The 25,289-nt window shown below is 39.6% G+C and overlaps 1 protein-coding gene across 2 annotated transcripts in view; it reads right to left on the reverse strand.

The window, feature by feature from the left end:
- The window catches only part of TMPRSS13 (transmembrane serine protease 13), a 49,267-nt gene that overhangs the window by 11,943 nt on the left and 12,035 nt on the right, over window positions 1-25,289 (reverse strand). Inside the window, exons 2-9 of one of the 2 annotated variants that reach the window (XM_074215153.1) lie at window positions 15,913-16,138; window positions 14,803-14,907; window positions 11,773-11,895; window positions 9,780-9,909; window positions 6,935-7,030; window positions 5,041-5,084; window positions 2,015-2,177; window positions 962-1,134 (exon numbers count right to left, since the gene is read on the reverse strand). In XM_074215153.1, the coding sequence (XP_074071254.1) occupies window positions 962-1,134; window positions 2,015-2,177; window positions 5,041-5,084; window positions 6,935-7,030; window positions 9,780-9,909; window positions 11,773-11,895; window positions 14,803-14,907; window positions 15,913-16,138 (1,060 nt within the window). The remainder of the gene's footprint in view (window positions 1-961; window positions 1,135-2,014; window positions 2,178-5,040; window positions 5,085-6,934; window positions 7,031-9,779; window positions 9,910-11,772; window positions 11,896-14,802; window positions 14,908-15,912; window positions 16,139-25,289) is intronic. The other variant, XM_074215154.1, reaches the window with a different exon arrangement.

Consider the following 25,289-nt stretch of genomic DNA (forward strand, 5'->3'; position numbering starts at 1 on the left):
GGTGGCCTAAATATAATTGGGGCTATAGAAGTATAAGTATAAAACAAGTAGGGAGAGAGCCCCACTGAATTCTACCCTCATAGATTCCATTTTGGAATATGATGTTCAGTTCTGAGCATCACATTTGAAGGATTTTGAAATGAACCAGAACACGTCCAAAAGAGAGTGATGAGAGAACTAGAAACTTAGGCAATGAAAGAAGTTGGAGAACCTAAAGATTTTATTTAACCTGGAGAAGAGATAACTTAGAGGAAATATGATAGTTGTCTTCAAATGTTTGAAGGAATGTCACCTGGAAGAGGGATGAAATTCATTCTGTTTAGGTTTGTGGAGAATTGGATATGATTGACAATGACTGAAGAATTTATTAAATAACATTCTCACAACAGTGAATAGAGTCAGGCTTGGATACAGGAATAAGTGGGTTTTAGTCTCACTTCTGACACTAGTTACATGGATTTGGGCAACCAGTTATCTTCTACAAGCTGTATTCAAGTGCTTTGCAAACTTTAAAGCATTATATAATCTCATTTATGATAATGTCATATTTTTTGTTGTTCAGCCATTTTTCAGACATGTCTGACTCTGTGATCCCATTTGGGATTCTCTTTGCAAAAATACTGGAATGGTTTGCTATTACCTTCTCCAACTTATTTTACAGATGAGTAAACTAAGGCAAACAGGGTGAAATGACTTGCCCAGGGTCACATAGTAAGTGACTGAGGCTAGCTTTGAACTCAGATCTTCTTGACTCTAGGCTCAGCATTCTATACACTGAGTCAATCCCTATTCACTGTACCATGGGAGCAAGGACCATGTCTAAGTTCTTATAACATTCTTTCCTACACATTTGGTGCTTAATCCATGGTTAATGAATGAACCAAATGGTCGAGAGAAGGGTGCAAAGCTGAGCCATCCACAGGGAGATCTAGGAAAGACAGTCTTGAATTCATTCACTCACCAGAAAGGGTCAAGGGCTTGTCAAGCTTCATGAGAGCAATGTCATAATCATCCTGCTCATCAGTGTAGTTGGAATTGATGATGATCTGGGAGACTGAGGCTGCTTCAGGCAAGTGGAGCAGGTTGGTAGTCCCAGCATACACTTTCCAACCCTCTAGCATTTTCTCACGGGTCCTGTCAGAACAATAGAGAGAATGGTGTCACCAGCCACCCAACTGCCCTGTCTAATGAGCAGCATGTGCTTCAAGCAGACAACATCAGTTTATGCCTTTGGCACCCTGATTAAAAGATTGGTAGTGAATGCTATAGCCTCTGGGAGGCTCCTTCTCGGGGCAGAGTTTTTAGGGGTTCAGCTACCGGTCCCTGACACTACCTTTCATGTATCATCTAGACAGGGATTCAAAGAGGAAATTGTTCCTATTCCATTTTTTCCCTATAAGATCTGATTCAATGGCTACTGCCACAAGCAAGTCCTCTTCTTTAGTTCTGTTTCTCCACCTTCTTAGTATGTTGAGCATACTCCTGCCCATCCACCTCCCCCTCCTAAAATGGCCTAAGAGAGTTCAGGAGTGGTTTAGGGAAAAGAATGTTGAATTTGAAATCAAAGGATCTGAATTTGAATCCTGGCTTCCATACTCACTTTCAGAATCTCCTGGAATCATTTAACCTCTACAGGGCTCAATCTTCTAAATGATGCTTTGGATTAGAATTCTGAGATGCTTCTAGACCTATCTTGTAGACCTCTGTTCTAGACCTATGATCCTCTGTATTATGTCACTTCATTCTCATTCAGATCAGATGAGACTCCTGAGAGAGCAGCAATGGCATCTTCTAATTTTGCAGAGGTGATTCAATCTAATAATTGTCTGTGAGCATAACTGTATCTGAGATGGCCCAGATGTATGGGGGGAAGATGTGGGAAGGGAGAAGATTCTTCATTTGGGAGTATGTCCAGCCCTTATCAACCATCCCACTGAAGTCTGGAGGTCCTCTGTTTACCCCCCTGCCCAGTCTAACCCACTCTGTCCCCACCCCAGCCTAGATCATTACTTACACAAAGAAGCAATGGGCAGCTGTGAGCACCCACTGGGCATCAATGAGGGTGCCCCCACAGATGTGGGTTGTGCCAAACTGGAGACTAACTTGCCAGGGCCACTTGTTCTCAGGGGCCAGAGCCCCACCCACAATCCGCCCAGTCATGACTCTCATACCACAGCCTGTGCAGAAAGAAGAATGGGAAAAGTCTAGAACTCTCATTCTTTTCTAGTACCCTCATTCTTCAACTGTGTTCCATACTGTTCCCTTTGGGTCCAGAAAGGGCTGTAAAAGCCCCACTCCTGCAAAACATGCAACCCACACTGCTGCATCATTTCCCAAACATGGCCTGGCTTTATCATTTCCTAGTCCCATGTTACAAAACTTCAAGGACCTACCTTAGGCATCAGTCACTTTGAGGATTATCTAGTATTTGGAGATTCAAATGAGATAACATATGTAAAGCATTTTACGAACTTCAAAGTGCCATATAAATGACACTTATTATTTTTATTATTCTCTCTCACCTCAAATGGCTATGTACTTCCCTTTTCAATCTAATTTTAATATCATCCTTAAGCAAGACATGATTAGGTGAATAAATCTGTTTTTATCATGAGATATATTTCAAAGTCCAGATTAAATAAATTTTGAATTATATTATCTTTCTAATTATCCACTCCCATAGCTCCTTTCTTTTGAGATAGATAATGATGGGGCATCTAGGTGGCGCATGGATAGAGCACCGGCCCTGGAGTCAGGAGTACCTGTGTTCAAATTTGACCTCAGACACTTAATAATTACCTAGCTGTGTGGCCTTGAGCAAGCCACTTAACCCCATTGCCTTGCAAAAACCTAAAAAAAAAAAAAACAAAGAGATAGATAATGATGTTTGTCCTTCATTCTCAAAGAAGATCATGACATCAGGGAGGTGATGTCATGATATGCAAGTGAATTGAATTTGAACGAAGGGGGGCTGTATTAAGTCACCAGTCTCACTTTCTCCTCCCAAGCCCTCTGAGTCAGGATGACTGGAGATGGCCCTGGATGCAACTCAATCAAGCAATTTAGGACAGATAACTGAGGGTTAACTAGACTTCTTATCCTGATTTAGCATGTCCAAACAATCCATTTCATCAGTGATTTTCTCTGATGGGCCTGGAGTCAGGAAGATTCATCTTCCTTTTCAAATCTGACTTCACACACTTACTAGCTGTATTACCCTGGGAAAGTTACTTAACCCTGTTTACCTCAGCTCCTCATCTATAAAATAAGCTAGAGAAGGAAATAGCAATCTATACCAGTATGTTTACCAAGAAAATACCAAATGGAGTGACAAAGAGTCCAGTATGACTCAAAAATGAACAACATGACAACAGTCAAAAAGGACTGACCACCACCAAACAACATGCTGGGGTGTCTGGTAAATATTTAACAAGAAAAAAGTAAGAATATGTACCTTTATATTTAATCAACATGAATATTTTCTTAAGTCTGGACAGTCAACAAAATAATATATCAAGCTCTGATGTATACCAATTACCAATTATTAGAACTGGCTCAGGGACATGCCCACCAATAAAAGAACAAACTTCACACACAGCCTGGCCAGACTTCCTCTAGAGGCCAGTGGCCCAGAAGTCAATGAAAAAGTTTACACTTCTCATGATGAGGGCAAGAGGGAGCAAAATGTAAATTAAGTGAGACTATAAGCTCTCTGTCTACATCCTGGGAATCTGTGACCTCACCCTACATGAAGGGACTGGACAACATCTGTTTAATCCTTGTTCCTTTGAACAGTGCTGTCAGACTCAATGGAGCCTCTAATCCGAATACAGGGATCCCCATAGGTCACATATTGACTTAGTTTTAAGATGTTATATTAGATAATTTTTAGAATATTTTAGAAATATTTTAGAATATTTTATTGTATTTTTATCTTATTATATATTTCTCTATTACTTTTTTGTGTTGGGTTGTGTTTGAGAGTAAGCTACATGTTTGACACTTCTGCCTTATACTACAACTTGAGACTTCCCTTCTGGGCCCTCAAGCAACAAGGTTGGCTCTGACTAGAGTCAGTGAAAATATGAAGTTATTGTTCTGGGAATATGTGTGACATTGAGAGAGACCAGTCCTGAACCAAAAGCCTGTAATAGATCTACTCTCCCCTGGCTTACATTTTGCAATATTATTAGTAAAAAATCAATGGCCAGCATTTACAAAGTGTTTTAAGATTTGCAAACTGCTTTATAAATGTTATCTTTTTTGATCCTCACAACAACTCTGTCTGGTAGATGTTATTATCAGTCCCACTTTACAAATGAGGAAACTGGGGCTAATCGAGGTAAAGTGAATTGTCCAAGCTCAAACAAAAAAATGGGTATCAGAGGCAGAATTTAAACTCAGGGCCTCTGACTTTTCAGTGCTTTTTCTCCTGTATCAGAGTGATGTTAGAGTGGAAATAGACTGTCTAACTAATAATAATTGTACTAATGAGTCATTTTTCTATAGTATTTCACAGCTTACAAAAGCAGTTTCCTCACAAGAAGCCCATGAAGGAGGTAATGTACTTTCTTTTATTCCCATTTTACAGACAAGAACACTAAAGTTCAGAGAGACAATGTGATATTAAAAAAAAAAGGATAGAGCACTGGTTTTGGAAGAACTAGGTTTAAATCCTGCCTCGTACACTTATTGGTTGTGTGACCCTGAACAAATTGTTTATCCTCCATTTTCCTTAGTTTCTTCATCTTGAAAAATGAAGGGATCAGACCTCTTTCTTATTCTAATTCTATGACCTTAGAAATGGCTCATCCACATTCGTATAACTACTAAGTATCAGAAGGGCAGTTAGAGCTCATGTCTTCTGATTCTTTTTGCTCCTGCCCTGCTATTCCATTATAAAACCTTGTCTCTCATGTAGACTTTGGCCCAGAACCACTGATGCCTGGCCACCCACTCCCCTCGAGTTCCCTGGTGTTGCTTTTAGCCCAAGTATGGCTCCTAGTGGGAACCTGATCCAACAAAAAGAAATCTTCTTACGGGTGCACTGAAGAGAGACGAACTGGTGGGAAGGGCAGTCAGACCTAGAGAAGGAGATACACAAAGAGGTGGGAAGCAAGAAGGACAAGCCCACCTCCCCCAGGAGCCTTCCTTGATTCACCACCAGTCAGTCTGTATTGCTCCTCATGTGGTCATCCTGCCAGAATTCACTTATTCATTTATAAAGTCTTATAAAATTATACTTGGCAGACATAGTTGAGCCAGTGCCAGAAGAGCTACCTATCTAACCTTGTTTTTAGTCATCTAACCTTTCTCACCCAGTTGTTCTTGTGGCTAAAGACCTTCATGGATCAGGAGAGATGGACTCCAAAATTTCTCTCTGTGTGAATCTGATTAACAAAATCTATGAGGGTGCTCTAGTTGAAAGGGTAGGAAGGTTGAACTCTGATTAGAATTCTAGTTGTAAATCCCCTGACTTTGTAACTGTAGGCAAATTGCTCTGCCTTCTCTACCTGTTTCCCAATCTTTAAAATGAAGAGATTGGATTAGTTAATATCTATCTCAATTCCCAAGAATATTCTTCGGACTAGCTCCAAATGGGAGCTCAGGAAATACTATCCCTTGACAAACAATAGCAAGGTCTTGGTGACTTCAGACACAGGAGAACATTGGCTCCTGTAGCTGATAAACCCATAGGAAGAAACTATATCCAAAGCATAGTTGGGAACTCACCACCCAAGCCCTGTAGTTCTTGGATTTCCTCCTTGCTTCTACCTCACGGATGGATTCATTCTCCCCATTCTTCTATTCAAAATCCACTTCCTCCTAGCAGATTTATAGTGCAAACAATGCTATGTTTACCTTTATGTTAGCCTTATTAAATGTCATTTTTGTACTTGTGGGTTTAGACCATCCATTCTGTCCTAAAGGTCAGCTTCCCAGAAGCCCGGAAGGTAGAATTTATGGTCATGTCCCATGTCCATCCTAAATACACATAACACATTCACTTGCAGACCATAAAGGAAGGGGAGGATTGAATTTGTGACTTCTATAGATGTCACAAAAATCATAGACTAACAGAATCTTAGAGTTGAAAGGGAACTTTTTAGGTCCTTGGGTTCCTAGAGTTAGAGCTGGAAAAAACCTTTAAGGTTATTTATAGACAAAGAACATGTTACCAAAGAAGTGTTGTGACCATTTCCAACTAGATGTAACAGGAATCGCCTTGATGATCTTCCTGATAAGTCATTTTCTGCCCTCTGTTTGGAAATCTCCAGTGAAAGGGAACCTTCTACCTCCAAAAGCAGATCATTCCATTTTTTTAATAGCTCTAATTCTTGAATTTGCCTCTGCAATTATCTTTGCTCATAGTTCTATTCTCTAGGATTAAAAGAACTAATAATCCCTCTTCTCAATAAAACCCTTGCTATACTACAAGATAATAACTATGCTTTCTTCTCCCTCCCCCCCACAACTCCCCAGCCAAGTCTTCTGTTCTCCAGGCTTAACATCCCCAATGTCTTCAACTGAACCTTGCATAGCAAAGCTTCTTAGCATTCTAATTATACTTCTCTAACCCAGAACAATTTTGTTAACAACCTTGCTGAAATATAAGAACCACAATGGAACATAGTACTCTAGATGTGATCTGACTATTAAATTGGCTATTTTAATAACTATTAACAATGACAGTGGGCCTATCCTTTCTCTTTGCTGGACATCATGATTCTCTGAACACAGAGATGAAGATGGTGAAAGTTTTCTTGGCCACTATGTCACATTATTTACTTATATGTCCATGGCTACCACACTTAATCCAAGTGGAGAAGATCTCTAAAATGGTCTTTTTGTCTTCTGGCCCACTTAATAGGTGAGGGAAAATGGAATATGGAGTATCAAGTGGCTTCAAGACAAACTGCTCCTTGACCCTTACCTGTTGATGCTCTCCTGGATGGTGTTGTTGTATTCAGAGACAGAGTAACTACTGGTGAAGCCTTGGTGAACAACTTCACCTGTGTAGTGAGCACTGCTGAGACAAAGGAGAAAAGAATGAGGAGGTGTTGGTCCTTCCCCTCCGGACTCTGAATTCTGACACAGTTCTGAAGTCAAATGATAAGCATTACCAATTATAACACCAATGGAACTCTTTCTTATACTCTGCCCCAAAGCATTTTTGCTTAGTGCTTGATTTCATTCTTGTAGCATCACTTAAAGATAAAGTAGGAATTATTCTTCCTATTGCACAGATTAGAAGAAACTGAGACCCAGAAAAGATAAGGAACCATTCCATCTACTCTTCACCAAGAAACATTGAAGTTACAAGACTGGTTTCTGAGAAAATGCCCTTCTGGAGGAGGTGACCCAGAATGAGGAACATCACCCTCATTCTCCATCATCAAAGAAAAACAATGATGAAGTTAATTGTTTGAACGTGCTTTGTTGAATAAGGAGTATTAGACTCATGAAGGTGAAGAACAGAGGACTGGTCAATAATTCCAAGTCTGATCTTTTATGGTAGCTTCTCTCAAAGGAACACAAAATCCTCCTAATTAAGGGTTTGTGTGAGAAATTCTTTGGACCAGGAATTGTTTGCCATTTCTTGGTTATATATCACTTTGGCTGTCTAGTAAAACCTATGGACTTCCATTTTGCAAAATAATGTTTTAAAACTTTTAAAAATATAGTTAGCATTTTTTAAAGTTCTGATTAATATCTCAGATTAAGAACCCCTGACTTATATGAATGTTCTGATATTTAGTTGTGCCAGGATTCAGGAAGATCTGAGTTCAAATCCAGCCTCAAACATTTACTGTGTGACCCTGGACAAATTACCTAACCTATTTACTTTAGTTTCCTTTACCGTAAAATGAAGATAACTTATCTCAAAGGTTTGTTATAAGGATCAAATGAGATCATTTGTAAAAGCACTTACTGCAGTGTCTGACACATTTTAGGTTGTATATAAATGTGTATTCCTTTCTTTTTTTCTCATCTTTCAAGATCCCTTTCAAGACCAACACCTGAGCCACATTCAAAGAGATTCAATTATTTACATGTTTGACCAGTCCCATGCGTAGTTCTACACTAGTGATGCCAAAAACTCAAAAACACAAAGGGCAAAAGGAGAGCAGATATTTGGGCTATAAATCACAGACACTTTAAAATCTAAAGGTGGCTTATCTATGAATCCCAGGCAATGTCTATACCTACTTTAACCTAATAAAACAACTACTTTGCCTTTCCTTGGAGAGGTTCCCAGCATCAGAAATAACTTGTCCAAGATCTTATTTAAATTTCACTTTATATGTCACAAGACCCATTTAATCACTAAATATCAGGTATGAAAGGAATATGAGAATTCATCTAGTCTGCCACACTGCCCAATGTTGAGGCTTAACTTCAATCATTCCTAATGATGAGAAATTCCCCATCTTTCACAGTAGCCAATTACATTCTAGAACAAATCTTATTATTAGGAAATTCTTTGTTAGAACAAGCAGGAGGGCTTTGAAAATTCTAGGTTGATCTTACTATCTACTTTTTTAAAAAGTAAATTATAGATGATAGAGATTCTACAAATTCATGTAAAACCCCTCTTCCTGTTCTACTGTGTATATTCACATATTCATTCTAGTTGGTATTTATTAAGATCAGAATAAAATTTAAAGCTAATTCTTAAAAATGTTCTTTCTTTTACTTACATGATAAAGTGGGGAGAATAATAACAATATTGTAACAACACTCAACTGTGAAACATTTACCTCCTCTGATCAAGACAGTGATCCAATTCCAAAAGACCCAGAATGAAACATGCTATCCATTTCCAGAGAAAGAACTGATGAACTCTAAGTGTAGATAGAACCAAACTTTTTTGTACTTTATTTTTCTTGTGGGTGATATTTTCTTTTTTCAACATGGTTAATATAGGAATAAGTTTTGCATGGCTTTGCATATATGTCATGTTACTTATCTTCTCAAGGGTTGGTGAAGAGGTCAGAAGGGGAAGAGAATTTGAAATTCAAAATTTTTAGAAATGAATGTTAAAAAAATGTACTGGGGCAGCTAGGTGGTACAGTGGATAGAGCAGCAGTCTTGGAATCAGGAAGATCTGAGTTCAAATTTGACCTCAATCACTTAATTACTTAGTGGTGTGACCTTGGGCAATTCATTTAACCCATTGCCTTGCCAAAAAAAACTGTATAAATAATTAGCAAATATTTAATGTTCTTCCTTGTATGAAACTGAAGCTTGCCTTTCTTTAGCTTCTATTTTTTTGTCCTAGGCCCATCCTAGGGAACCTAGAAAATCATTTCAGGATAAGTGGAACTAAAACTGGTTCAAGAGCAAGCTGGAAAACTGATTGTTAAGTTTTCAGTGTGAAAATTTAACACCTCAGAAGTCAGCAAACATTACAAATCTGGGCTTGATTTATTGTTTTGGTGATTTCTAGACTTAAAGCAATGAAGAAAATGTTAATATTTATTGAACTTTAAATTGTCATTCATTGTTTTTCCCCCCAGAGAACTGATTGTTAAATATTTGACAGCACACCCTTGTGTTCTTTGGATCCCAGCCATCCTATTAAATAGCACAGCTGCCTCTTCAGACAATGCTTTAGGCCAAGACTGGCTTTCAGAAGTCTTCTCTGACTAATATTTAGCCAATATCAGACTTAGAAAACTTTGGAGGCCAAAGGGGAGGTGTGGGGAGAAGGTAATGGAATGTTAAAGGCATGGAGGGATGGACAAAGGGGAAATAGGAAAGAAAGCATATAGTACCCCTGAAAACCAAGTTGTTGGCAGATCTTTTCAGAATAGGAGTTGTTCCAGCCATCCTTGCAGACAGGCAACCATTGGCGATGGATTCCAGAATAGAGTCTCAGCAGAGACTTGTCCCAGTCAAACCTCACTGAAAAGAGAGGAGAAAGACCCTGAGACTTGGGATTTATGGGTTAGAAGCCATCCTCATAGAACAACTTTTGTTGGTGAAGGGATAAGGTTCCAAGAGAAAAACTCTAAAATAAGAGTCAAGGCATCTCTATATGTGCTGAGGTCCTGGCATTCTGAAACAGCATATAAAAGATAGAAAATCTCTCCTTTTATAATTTTTGTGACATAGGATGACTTTCTGGGGAAGAGAAATTCAGTCAGTTAGTTAACAAGAACTTAATAAACTGTAACTAAATTTTATACCAGCACTTACCTAAGTGCTGATGAAATTTTAAAAAAAGCAAAAAACAAGAACCCACCCCAGGCCCTCTTCTCAAAAGGTTCACAATCTGATGGGGAAGAAACATGAAGACAACTGTGTACACACAAAATATATACAATCTGTAAAAAAAAAATGAGCTAGAGAAGGAAATGGCAGACCAATCTAGTATCTTTGCCAAGAAAAGCCCAAATGGTATTATGAAGAGTTGGATGTGACTGAAACAGGGAATGGTCAGAGCAACCACAGCAAAAAACAAATTGGGGATAGTCTCAAAAGGAAAGCACTAAGATTAAGGAAGACCAGGAAAGGATAGGAGAGAGAGGCATCAGAAAATGAAGTTGATGCTATTGTTCTATTAGAAGCCAAGAGGGATGAGAATTCAGGGAAGCCTGGAAGGATTTGCATTAATTGATGGTAAGTGAGATGAGCAGAACCAGAAGAACACTGTATACCCTAACAGCAAGATGGGGGCAATGATCAACCTTGATGGACTTGCTCATTTCATCAGTGCAACAATCAGGGGCAATTTGGGGGGTATATACAATGGATAATACCAAATGTATCCAAAGAAAGAATTGTGGAATTTAAAGAAAAACCAAAGACCATTAGTTTTAATTTTTTAAAAAAGGTGTCTCATCATGTAATTTTGCTATTTCTTTTTATTTTATTTTTTCCTTAAGGATATGATTTCTCTCTCAACACATTCAATTTTGATAATTTATAGCATGGAAACAATGTAAAGACTATCAGACTGCCTTCTGTGGGGGTGGGAGGGAGGGAAGCAAGATTTGGGGGAAAATTGTAAAATTCAAAAAATTATAAAAAAAGAAAAAAGAAAATGAAGATGACGTTTCAACAAAATTATTATTTAGGAAAAAAAACCTAAATTTTTTGTTGCTTTTTTTAGAAACTTCCTATATCTTACTTATCTTTGAAATGAGGGGGTGGGCTAGCTCTGATGTATTTTTCAGCTATAATTTGATTTCCTATGCTCCTAATTCTTTAGGTCACAGGAACTTGACCAGACTATCTATACATGTGAGGATCACCACCAGCCACTTTAGGTGGGATGGAGAAACTGCTAAGAATTCTGAGAAGAGGTGTGAAGCCCACAGAAGAGAGACAAGGGACCAAAATCTGAACCTAGTTCATAGACATCAAAGAACAAAACATCCTAAATTTGAAACTAGAAGATACCTGAGAGACCAATGAATCCAATATCCTATCTTTTTATAGAGAGAAAACTGAAGAACATTTTGTCAATCTGTCTCTCCCTCACACACACACATATAAAGACACAAGTATTCATCCAGATAGGTCATGTCTGAATAGAATATAAATAAGTACATACATAAACATTCACATTCACATTCACATTCACATTCACATTCACATTCACATTCACAGCTGTGTTTATCCAGCACCCTGAATGAGGATGGGGTGGGTGCAGGAACTTTTTATTTGTCTCTCACTCACCCTCCTACTTACAGCTCCCCTTGTATACCAGGCTCAGGCAGGATCATTCATCCCTACATGCCCACCCATCCTGACCCCACTTACCGCAGCCCAGCTCATCACTCTTAAACTTGCAGTCCACAATCCCATCACAGCGCACAGCGTTTCTTTGGCAGCTCTCAACAGGCTCCTTATATTTGATCTCTGTGTGGCCCTTCCAGAAATAAACTGGAGAAGGAATAGAAGTATCTTTCATTGCCAAGACTGAAGACTTAAGAGGCTTACTAGTCAAAAAAAACCCTGTGGTTGGCAGAGACATGGAATTGGGTTCCCACTGGGACTTGGGGTTTCTCCTTCACCCTTTCTCAAAGAATGGATGGTCTGGAATACTCTCCAAAATGTTGTGGTATGGAGAGCAACCTCAAGGGAACTGAAGCAAGTCATTTCCCTTACTCTGGGACTCAGTTTGTGAAATAAAATATTAGTGCTGATAGATATCTAATATTTCTTTAAACTACAAATGGTCTAGGAAGCAGAGTGGCAACATGAAGAGATAGCAAAAAACTTGGACCTACAAAAAACCTAGGCTCATATTGTGTTAGTTATGTGATCATTGAGCAACATAAATCTTCTGAACCTAGGTTTTCTCATCTGTAAAATCATGATTATATTTATTCTCCTAGAGAGGTTGTGAGGTTTAAATAAAGTGGTGTCTTTATGATAATAGATATGGTAAAAGTGAAGTGAAAACTATAAATATGAATTTTTATTATAAGTGACTATGAGTCTATCTCATGGGAGGAGAAGTTCTCTATGCCACTGATGCCTTGGGACTTTTGTAACTGAAACATCTTTCAGGTCATCAGGATCCATTAGTCCTCTTGGAATATATCTTACACCAATAACACAAACAAATTCTTCTCCCACTATCACTCAGAACCTCAAAAATTATCGACTTCTTTTCTTTCTCTCCATTAAGTGAATGGGTCCCTCAGAATTTTATCCTGAGTTCTTTAAATTCATTCCTTCATTAATTGCATTGGATTATCTCTAAAGTCTTTTCTAATTCTAATGATCATAGTCAAGAAAGAAATAGCCTAAAAGCCAAAATAATCTAGTTTCAAGTATCAACTCTGAAAGGGACTAGGTTGTATGGTCCCAGAGAAGTCAGTTAATCTTTTAGTTTACTCTTATCTATTAATCTTTTGGTGAAAGAAAGCTCACCTATGATCACAATCATAATTATCATCTCTTTGTGGTACATGGGATCATTTTTATGACTTACAAATCCATAGGCAGTGAAATAAATACCACAAGTCAAATATCAAAATCCATCTCATTACCTTTATGGTCATACCTGTTCTAACATACATATCTAGCCCTGAAATCTCATCCAAGTTCTCATCCCTATTACTTCAACTGACTCCAGGGTCTCACCACATCCTCATTATCACTCACATTTCTGTAGCTCTTTCAAGGTTTATACCTTTCGCGTCACAGTCCTGTGAGGTAGGGATAGTAAATATTATTAACTCAATTTTACAGATGAGAGAACTGAGACTTTGGAAGATTGAATGAAGTTTAGATTCTAACCTAGTTTCTCCTGACTACAAGTCCACAATTTTTCCACTACACAATGCTATTTAAATCCTCCTCCAACCCAATGTCCACAATTGAAGTCATATTTCCCACCCTCTAAATTAATTCCTTCTAAATTCTTTATTGCTGATATTGGTCCTGCCATTTGCCCAATGCTACATTAGAAATCTTGGCAGAAGTTTTGACTTTTCTGTTCTTTCATACTCTCCATCAAGTCTGTTGCCAAAACCCGTCAATTTGTCATTTACTAATCTCTTGAATTAGTCCTTTCCCCTCTGTTACCATAGGCATAGCCTCTCTAATATCATGGTTCTCTTTGAGAACAAAGGACAAACAACAACAACAACCACTTCCCTAATCTAGACATTCACTTCTTGGTTAATTTATAATCTATTGATCGGTCTACCTGACTTCAGTTCTGTTATTTTCTACCTGCCCTACCCTCCAACCAAACTATGCTGAATACCATCTACACTAAATGATATTATTATTATTATTATTATGAACCTTATGAACCTATAACCTCTTCACTGAAACTCAAGTATGGATCCATAATTTGACCCCATTTTTCCTAAACTAAACCTCTCACTTACTACTCAACATTATGTATCCTTTGTTCTATCAGAAAGAGCTGAAACCTCTTCATCTTTGATGGAACTGTTGCATACCATCTGGAACGTCTATCCTTTCTCTTTCTTGTTACCTATCCAAAGTTTAGCCTTTCTAATTCTGCCTCAAATCTTCCTTCTTTCACGAAGTTTTCTCCTATAAAAGTCTGGTCTCAGATACTTCCTCATTGTTTGACCCTGGACAACTATCTTAACCCCTTTGAGTCTCAGTTTCCTCTTTTGGAAGATGATGATAATAATAATAAGAAGAATAGAATAGAATTTATATAGCCCTCTAATGCTTATAAAGCACTTCACGTCTAACCTCCTTTGACTCCCACAACCTTGTGAGAAAGGTGCTATTTATTATTAGTTCCATGTTACAGATGAGGAAACTAAGAGAGTTAGAGGATAAATGACATGCACAGGAATACACAGCTAATAAGTGTCTGGGGCAGTATTTGAACTCAGTTCTTCCCAACCAAAAGTTCAGTGTTCCACAGCAACACCTTGCTGCCTCGTGATGGGAATGAGCAAGTAATAGTACCTGCCTCACAGGTTATTGTGAGTATCAAACAAGAGAATGTATAAAAGTAGTTTTGCAAACCATTAAGCACTATACTCATGCTAGCTATCATTATTATTAATGATAAAACTACACTGAGTGCATAGTTTCCTGGTCACTTCCTACCAAGGAATCACAGTATCTCTGAGTTGGAAGGAATCTCAAGTCATCTAGGCTAATCCATTATGATCCACAATCCTCTCTACCCCATACCAGACATGTGGACATCTAGCCTATATCTGAAGGCCACGAATGAAAGGAAACCCATGATTTTCCAGGACAATTCATTCCATTTTGGGATACCTCTAGTGAGGACATGGTTGACCTTGTCTGCCCAACCAATTCATCAGCAACAAGACTCACACAACAGGATGAGTGCGACGACCAAGGCAATAAGCAGCAGCACACAGCCAATAAAGGAAAGTCTCTTCTGGCTCCCCTGCCAGGTGATTTTGGGCATGGACACACCTAGGAGTGGCAGCAGAGGAAAGTGAGACTTCTCAAAAAGGACACATGCACCATGGAAGAGGGAAAAGGAAAAACTATTGACCTTTTTGGGCCCTATAAAGGCTTTTTAATTCTCCACAAAAATCCCTCAATTAATTGATTGATTGACTGCAGTTTCCCCAAATGACAACCATTTAATGCAAAGTATCTAGATGCTTATTCTCCCTATTGGAGCACCAATTGAGTATGAGCCAGGGAAGTCACAGAACTTAGGTAATTAGGGCATCATTGGTATGGTCTAGCAGAGCAAGCATGAATAAAATTTGAATACTGTCAGAGTCAATCCTAAGTAATCCATTCAGAATGACTAATTTTCCTATAGATCAATAGTTCTTAACTGTATTGGAGCCATGAACTCCTTGGGCCATTAGTTGAAACCTATGGATCACTTTAATGTATTTAAATAATTGAGGGGAATACTAAATTTCATTTAGAGGTTTTCACAAATAAAGATGTCAAATTTTTCCCATTTAAGTTCACAAACTCTCTGAAATCTCCACCAACTCATTTCCCCACCTCCCATAAAGAATTCTTGCTATAGAGGAACTACCTGCCCCATGATCTGGGCAAGCTATGTGTCTCTCCTATATCACTTTCCTCTAAGAGAGGAGAACTTCTTATCTTAGTACTTCTTTACTGGTGGATTTTGCTTACCAGCACTTCAACCTACAGTTAGCAGAATATGGTACCAGCTGGACTTCTAGCTAATTGAATAGGATGATCCAATGGAAAGAGTTAAAGATTCTAATTCATTATCTGTTTGAAATGTATTACCACATGCCCAGGACATCAGAATGGCAGACAGAATAGTAGGCAAAGTTTTTATCTGTCTTACTGGTACCCTACTTTCCCTATCTCCTGCACTGCCATAGAGACTTTCCTCCTTATGTGGGTTCAACAAGCCTACTGTTTCTCTATGACCTTCAGTCCTACTTTTATTCCCCTCAACTCAATAGCCCATCTTACTTCTGCTTTCAGGGTCTGCTTGTGTGGCTGGAGATGACCTTGTGGGGGTTGATCTTACAGCAGATCTCACTGGGGATGCTCTAACCAATCTGACTGGGGATGCTGTGGCAGAGGATGACCTTGCAGTAGATGATGCAGTGGATGGTGACCTGGAGGGTGATGACCTTATAGGGGATGATGTAATGGATGGTGACGGCGTGGATGATGATCGTGAAGGCAAGGCATTCTGAAAGAAGAGGAGATAGATATGGTATTTTGTGCAATTCCCCAAACTTTCAAATGTGTATAACTCCCAAATATTCCTGAACCTGGATTTAGAAGCTTCATAGAGTATATAGTTTCTACCAAATTTCTTCATAAACAAGAATCTGAGATAAACATTTACTCCAGCAAAAGCTCATAAACAAAATTGCTTCAGAATCACCATAGCTCCCCCCAAAACTATCACCTCTAGGGGATCTGCTAAGGGCTCCCAAGGGCAATGTAGCACTTTCCCTCAGGGCTGTGAAGTAATGTTCCTTTTGGGGACTTTTCTATTGAAAGGAATTAAGTCATTTAGTCAGGTTACCAGATGTTAGACACTGCCTAGTGTTTTGGCATTAGGGTAATGGGCCCTAGCCACTGAACAGAGATTATCCCATTGTAATATAAAGGAAGTCTGCAGGGCATGATAGATAGATAGATACATAGATAAATGATAGATGATAGATAGATAGATAGATAGATGATAGATAGATGGACAGACAGACAGCTGCTGTTGTTCACCCTTTGTTTTCAAAGATGACCAATGAATGACATAGGCAATGTCCTGAATTGCACATGAACTGGATTAAGTGAGGCAGAGTTGTGCAAAGTCATCAATCTCATTCTCTCTCTCAGAGTAATTGATGTCTGGTGCCAGGACAAAAGTCAAGACAACTGGCAATGACCCAGGATGTAGTTGATGACCTTGCCATCTTTGATATCTGATCAAGTTCTAAGTGCTCCACCTTATGTGCTTCAGCTACCTTCATGGCAGTTGGATCAAATTGTTCTCATTCCCGTATTCCGCAGGGGGATTTCTTCAACATGCTTGGGGTGATATCCCCCAACTCACTGATGGGTTTGAGGTCTATTAGTTATTCTCAACCTCATTTATCACATCTCCCAATACAGTTGACCAGGGGGTGGCTGCTGCCCATGCTACAGATTCTTGGAGCCATGAGTGGTTGGGTGAAAGTGATCACCAAAGGTGGATAGGCAACCCTAAAAAGGGATCAGCACCGGAGGTGTCACCCCACCCCGAACACCCCACATACCTCAGAGAGATTACATGTATGCACCTATCTATATTATATACCTTTATATACATATATGTGTGCATTCACATCTACACAATACATATGTGCATATATACACTTACATATATACATGCATACACACATATGCATACATATATACATGCATAGTATCCAACTCCCAGGGTTGTTGTGAAGATCAACCTATTGGTAAAATTTTTAACACAATGCCTGGAACCTAGTAGGTGCTTAAAAATATGTGTTTTCTTCCTTCTTCCCTTCCTTACTTCCTTTCTTCTTCCTCCTCCCTTCCTTCTTTTCTCCCACTCTCCCTTCTTTCCTTCCTTTGATCTTTTCTTCTTTATTATCTCATCCCTCCCTTCCCTCTACTCTTCTTTCCTCTCTCCCTTCATTCTTCTCTTTATCCCTCCCTTCCATTTTCTCTTCTTCCTTTCTTTCCTTTTCCTCTCTTCCTCTCTTCTTTCCTCTTTCCCCTTCCTTCTTCCTTCCTTTCCCTTCTACATTTCTCCCTCTTTTTCTTCATTTTTTCATTTATTATGTATTTCTATGTGCTGAGCACTATAGTAAGCCCTGGAGATATAAATACAAGCAAATGAGGCAATCCCTGGCTAAAAGCTCCCATTCTAAAGGGAAAAGACAATGCAAAAAGAAAGTGATGGTAAGGGGAGGGGGGGTGGGAAGAGGGAGGAGAAGGGCAAGCAAGGTTGCTGCTATTGAAGAGCTGGATCAGAAGAAGGAATGGGAGTAAAGCCAGAAGTGAAATGAGCATGGAGGAGGGGGCATCCTGAAATGATAGTCAGTCGGGGCTGGGGACTCACCAAACCTGAGAGCAGCCTCAGGACAGACAATGGGCTACACGCCTATCACAGCTACCAGCAGGCATCAGCACTAAGATCAGATGTGCTCTGAGAGAACAGGAATCCCAGGGCCTGTGGGGGCTCCTAAATCAGAGGTACCATAAGTAAAAAAAGCTAACTGGACCTTGGAGCCTGCAGTTGTCCTCTGCTAGGTTTTAAAGACACTTCTCCCCCTCTAAATCCACTGCTGAACATTTGGACTATAGAGTATCCAATTTCCCCTTCCAAGCTCTGGCTGTGACCCTGGAGCAATGCCAGAGCCCATGGTGCTGATCCATTCATGTCTGGTATTTTTCCAGTATCCAGGCATGCTGATCTCTGGTGATTCTCTCTGCTTATGCCCCACACCTGCTGCAGTTGGAGAATATCTCCTCTTTCTCCCTTCCAAGCAGTCCCTGTAGGGATAGGACCAAGAGACCCAGAAGGCCAGTCCCTGTGTCCCTTGTACAATTTCTGATCCAAATTGCTGGGGCTGACTAGTGAGTTATATAAAAATGGGAAGTGTTGTCTTTTAGGAGCTCCAAATATGAAGCTGGAAGGGACCTCAGGAAGCCATCTAGTTTAGCTCCTCATTGCAACATAGGAAGATTCAAAACCCAAGAGGCTAAGGGAGAGGTGACCAAGGTCATACAGGTGGAAAGTAGCAGGTCCATGATACAAACTCAAATGCTCTAATACCAAGTCATTCCATTCTTCCAATGTACCAAGTAGTTGATTTGGGAAGGATAAAAAAATTGGCTATGAGATCTAATCTGCTGCATTATGGGAATTTGAAAAAAAAAAGTTACCTTCTCTAGGTCTTCATTTATTTAAAAGGCATAGTAGAACATGCCCTATAATTATTTAACTTTATTACTAGGGATAACAATTAATAAAATAGTCTATCTAGTTATTAAAGTCCTTGCCCCAGTCCAACCCCCAGCATCTCTTTGGGATAGGGCTCCATCATCAACATTATTATTATCAATATTGTTGCTATCTTGTTTTTGAGATAAAATGACAGACTGAGTAAGACCTGGGTTCAAGTCCCACTTCTGACCCATTACTTGTTGTTGTCCTGGGCAATCCCTTAACCTGTTGATGGTACCAGGGAATACTCTTATACTCACAATTGCAGGGTAGGTGCCTCTGCATTGGGAGTTTTCTCATTGCAAGTTCCCCATAAAGGTAGAACCAGAAATTGAGTCCAAAAAAATCAGTCTTACTATTCACATCTCTGAAAGGAAATGATGTAGTCATTTCCCATAGTAGAGTTCTGAGGAAGAAAAAAAACCTCTTTGTGATAATATCTCAGGTCCAGGAATTGAGAATTCTGGGTGCCTGTGCTGTATTCTATCAACTGAATAAGAGATTAGGAGGCTCATGTATTAGCTAGTTTGTTGTTGGATTTAACCACTGAATGTTTGCTAGTGGTGTTGATTTTCTGAATAATTTTCTCTAATGAGTTATTTTGTAGAACACTTTACACATTGCCTGGTACACAGTAGGCACTTAATACTTGCATCTCATTTCCTGGTATACAGTTATTGTTGTTTGTCTTTCATTCTCAAAGAAGATCATGACATCAACTCGACCAGCACATGAATTGGTTATGAGTAAGGGGGAGTTGTGCTAAGTCACCAACCTCACTTTCTCCTCCAGAGTCAGGTCCAGTGGCCAGATGTGAACCAGGATGGCTGGAGATGGCCCTGGATGCAAGGCAATTAGGAATAAGGGACTTGCCCAAGGTCACCAAGTTAATAAGTGTCTAAGTCCAGATTTGAATCAGGTTCTCCTTATTTCAATGCCAGAGCTTTAACCACTGTGCCACTAGCTGCCCTTTGGTATACAGTAGGCACTTCATTAATGTTTGTTCTATATCATTGTTCTATTTTCCTACCTGGCTTAAAGTTCTCAGGGATATGTTTGTATGGTGATGATGATTACTCACCTACCAAGGACAGAACGATTTGCTTAGTAGGAATTAAAAACAGTTGGTGGAATGGGAAAAGATGGAGTGGCTCAGCATGAAGGAGAGTCTGGGACCCACTATCCATCCTAGAGATGTGAGGATCAGGTACTCTGGGAAAAAAGAACTCTCTCCCTTAAACTTGCTGAAGTCCCACCATCTCCATCATGAAGATGGGTTGTAAGGGAACCAAAATGAGTAAAGTGGGTGCCAACCAATCGATCTCTGGACCACATAGAAGAAGCAAACTCTCCTGGATGTTGGTACTCAGGAAATTGTCTTGGCTATTCTCCCTTGGTTTACTACTCTCATAAGCTTGAAACTGGATGTGCAGAAATCTCCCCCATTGAACCCTCTGAAGATTGGTCTAGGGAATAATGTGTACCTAACTCGAATCATTTTCACAGTCACATAAATCATTAGCCATGGGATGCTAACTAATCCCCAAAATACTTTTGCCAAAGTCTCTGAAGCCTCTGCCCAGTGGCCTAACACCATGGCCATTTGTCCAGCCACCTCTGGCCCCCTCCTCTCTATGCCCAATGAGTGAGCTTTTCCCTGTTCTTGGGGAGAAAAGGGAACATGCAGAATTTTCTCTGAACTGTTCCCCAAAATATAAGCCAGGCATCTGGTATAGAGCTGGGGCAGTGTGGAATGAGTAACAGTATTTCTGATCCTTTGAGCTGGGCCTAAAGATTGTAGGGTTTTTACTGTCACCCTGGATCTACTTTTATCCCCCAGAACTACAGGAAGGGGGTAATAAGGGCCTCAAAAGAATGTCATTCTCTTTCCCTCCAGGGTCCACCAGTTAGCACCTGCCTCATTCATTTCGATTCCTCCACAACCCATTTTCTTCTAGCAAATAAGCAAGTTTAATATTATCATCTACCCACTGCCTCGGTCCTAGAAAGAAGTAGAGGTGACAGACCCAGGGGCAAGAGAAGTATGAAAGGGGGAATTATTAAGGCGATCCCATTTTTCCTAAAAAGGGCGATGATAGAAAAGAAGGCCAAAATGAAAATGTAGCTAAGGCCTTGACCTTAGCTAGCCAGTATCAGGACAGATATATCCCCAGAAGCAGTAGGCAAATAAATAAATGAATGATTGATTGAACGCCTAGTTTCCTGTTGTTCATTGTGAAATATTCATAGACTAGGAGGGTGGAGGCAATATGCCAGGAATGAGGTCTTGTCCTGAGAATGGAGTATAAACATAATATATGTATATGTGGGTGTATATCTATATCTATATCTAGAGAGGGGGAGGGAGAGAGAGAGAGAGAGAGAGAGAGAGAGAGAGAGAGAGAGAGAGAGAGAGAGAGAGAGAGAGAGAGAGAGAATAGTAAGGCAGGGAAGAGAAAAGGTAAAGAAAATAAAAATCAGACAGAAGAGGACACCTTAGAATTCAGGACAAGGGGTGAAGGTCCTACTCTACTCCATCTCTGGAATTCTCAAGAGCCAGCTTTGGGCAAAAGTAGCTATGCTCAGGGACTACTGGTCGCAGAACAGCAGAAGCCTGGTAGGCAAAGCTGCAAGGGAGGCAGGGAGGCTGAAGGGGGGAACCACAGACATTAGCCACATCCTGTTGCAGAATCCCCCTTTGATAAAGAACTCAAACAAAACTCCCCCAGATTACTAAGAATGCAGTGAGAGAATTGCCAGTGAGAGAGCTATACCTCCTTCACAAGGCCATGGGGCTAAAGAGAATAGAATCATTCACAGAGGGAGGAGGCAGCTGGGGTGTACTGGAGAGAGCTTGGTTGCAGAATACTTGGGTTCAGATCCCTGCTCAGCCCCTGACCATCTACATGACTGGACCAGCCTCAACCTCCCTGGCCCTCGGTTTCTTCATAAGTCAAATGATTGGATTAAACCAAATAGGTCCTCTCAGTATAACATTCTATGAAATCCCCAAGAGTAGTTTCAAGGTTTTCCATACAGACCTGACTCTTGGAGTGGGACCACACCCAACCTGTTCCAGAAAGTACATAAAGTGATCTGGTTTGTAGGACCCACCTAGGAAGCCTAATATTTTGCACATAGGGGACGCTTGATAATGAATGTTTGTTTAATGAGATTCCATAGCCTTCCTCTTCACTTCTAGGTCTTAGCATTCCTCCCAATAAGGAAGTCCTTCTTGAGCTCTAAATAAGAACAAGTATTAGCAAGCATTAACTAAACCAAGTCTCTTTTCCTGTCTCAAAAAAAGATGGAGAATTCAATTTTATAAATATTTATTTTTACAATAAGCAAAGTCCTGTCCTTGGAGCAAGAGATAGAAAGATGGGGGGAAAGAAAGCCAGCAAAGAAACAAAACCAGCTCCCGTCCTCCAGGAGTCAGCATTCCACTGGAATCTAGTAGGAACTGGTGAGTCGCCAGTATCTTGGTCAGAGTCCTGACATCTTCCCACCCCTACTCCCCATTCTACCCCAGGAACAGTTCTTCCTGATCCATCTCCAAATATTCTGTTTTTCATCCATCTCTTTATTTACTCAGAACAATTTATTAAGTATCTATTTTGTGCTAGATGGGGGTAGAGCCAGGAAGACTCATCTTCCTGAGATCAAATCTGGCCTCAGACACTTAGTAACTGTGTGAACCTGGGCAAGTCACATAACCCTGCTTGCCTCTGTTTCCTCATCTGTAAAATGATCTGGAGAAGAAAAGACTAAACCATTCTTTGCCAAAAGATCCCAAATGGGGTCATGAAGAATTGGACATGAAGAAAATGCGTGAAAAAAAAAAAGAATATGCGTGAACAATAAAATTGTTTTAAGTACTTTGGTAGATGCTAGGAATACAAAGATAAAATCAAAACAGTTGCTACCCTCAAGGAATTTACATTCTAAAGCTAGGATTATTAATTTTCCTTATGCCATAGACACCTTTGACAGTCTGGTGAAGCTTATTGGTCCTTCCTTAGATAATGTTCTTAAATGGATAAAATGAAAATATTTGGAAAATAATTATATTGAAATAGTTACCAAAAAAAATTTAAGTTTATGGACTCTCCAGGTTAAGAACAACTGGTCTACCAAGTGTACCAAATTAGGCTCTATATGCCAGGTGATGAAACTTCTTAATCTTGGAGAGTTATCTAAGGTCAACAAAGCAGTGTAGGTTATAAATGGGATTTAAACCCAGGACTTCCTGACATTGAGGCTAATTTTTCAATCACTATTCAATCACTATAGCTGCCTTAATATATATATGTTTGTGTGTGTGTGTGTGTGTGTGTGTGTGTGTGTGTGTGTGTGTACACATATATATGTATGTAGATATATAATATGTATAAAAAATATGTACAAAGTAAATATGGAAGACCCAGGTTCAAATTCAGCCTCTGACAAACACTGGTTCTATCATGTTGAGCATTCGTTAAATCTCTAGTGTGTTCTGGGCAACTCTCAGATAGATAGAAGACTAGCTGTTGTTCATCTCCTGTTTTCAGAGTTGACCAATGATTTCCCTCCAGTTATGAAATCACAAGTTCAGACTTTTTTTCCCCCAATCCCTACCCCTCAAAGAAAACCCAAAGGAATCTGAAGGAAGGAGAACATTAACAGAAGCTTCACACATCGGGGACCCCTTGAATTAGACCTTGGAAGAAGGAGGAATTCTAAGAGGTGGAAGTGGCTTCCAGGGAAGGGTGACTGCCCCAAGTAAAGTCATGACAAAGGTAAAATTAATAACCCCTGTTTTAGAATTTAAGCTCCTTGAGAGCAGGAACTAATTTGGTTTTTATCTTCACATGTAGGGAACAACAAAAAGGACACTTTGCCTGGAAAATAGATTTGAGATTAAGGTCAGTGTCTTCCAAGTTCTAGATGAGGGAAGTTACTTTTACTAGGTCCTAAATAAAGCATAGTGGGACTGTTAAAATAGCTCTTAGCATAGGAGAACATCAAGGGTCAGGAAAATGCCTCCCTGGAGTTCCAGGCTACTAACAATTAGAGAATCATTGCATTTTTATTTGGATGATATTTTAGAGATTATCTCATCTGACCAATCCCCCCCATTTATTTTACAGAGAAGGAAACTGAGGCACAAAGTCTTCAAGTACCTTGCTCAGGATCACATAGCCACTAAATAATAGCTAGGTTTCTGACCACAAATTCATGGTTTTTTCCACTACACTACATTTATACTTTTTACAGCTTTTTTACAATTTATAAAATTATTTTTTACAACCACCTTCAGAGGCCAATCATGTCAAAATATTATTATCCCCCCTTAGTAAGTGAAATATTGAGACCAGATCGGTCAAGCGATCTGTCTGAGTAACCTTAGTTCTAGATTTAATGTTAACCCCAAATCTCCCATCTTCAAAATAATTTTCTATCCCTTTTACTCAGAAAGACCTTTGTCAGTCTTAGAGTGTTCTAATGACTCTAATGAGTCATTCATTCATTCATTTAACAGCCAAAAAAGGGGAGGAGGTTGTTAAAACAGTCCAAGCAGGTGGCAGTGAAGGGTGACAGAATTAGGAGTTGAAAGGAAGAACTGTAGATTTCTTTATTTCTCCAGTCTTCAAAAAAGTAAACAAATTGCCCAAAGTCACATAGCCAATAAGACATCAATGGAGCAGTGGGAAAAGTCCTGGGTTCAGAGTCTGAAGTCCTGGGTTGAAGTCCCAGCTCTACCACATAGAAATAATCTGAGTTTACAAACTCAGAGAACTTCAGGGTCAAAAGGAAGCTTGATGTCATTTAGCCTAATGTATCTTCTCTATAGCAACCCTGTCAAGTCATCCAACAACTAGTTGAAGACCTTTTACAATAAGGAAATCCACTACTTCCCATTACTTTGAGCACTGTTAATTGTTAGAAAGTTTTACTTAAGCAATCCTAGGTCTTCTATTCAACCTCTCTGACACTTCTCCCCATTGCTCCTGGGTCTCTTACACCAAGACTCAAATCCCTATTTTCCCTGACAGACCTTAGAGATAGTAATCATGTTCCTTCTTAGTGGTCTTTCCTAAAAGTTAACTATTCCTAAATCTATGCCAGCCCTTGATTGACAGGCTTATCCTGCTCATTCTCTCTGTAATGGCATGAGCTTGTCTATGACATTCTTAAAGCGTGGTCCTCAAAAAAGTTGTTCTAAATGTGTCTGAACAGGGTAGAGGACCAGAGGACCACCATTGACCTCTCTTTAAGCCCTGAACTGCCTAAGATTGCATGTACCTTTTGGCTGCCATAAAGTAGCACTGATTCCTATCCAGATGGCAGTCTACTAAAATTTCCAGATCTATTTCAAGTAATCCCCCAACTA

Source organism: Macrotis lagotis, chromosome 1 (genome assembly GCF_037893015.1).
Source record: "Macrotis lagotis isolate mMagLag1 chromosome 1, bilby.v1.9.chrom.fasta, whole genome shotgun sequence".
Taxonomy (NCBI): Eukaryota; Metazoa; Chordata; class Mammalia; order Peramelemorphia; family Peramelidae; genus Macrotis; species Macrotis lagotis.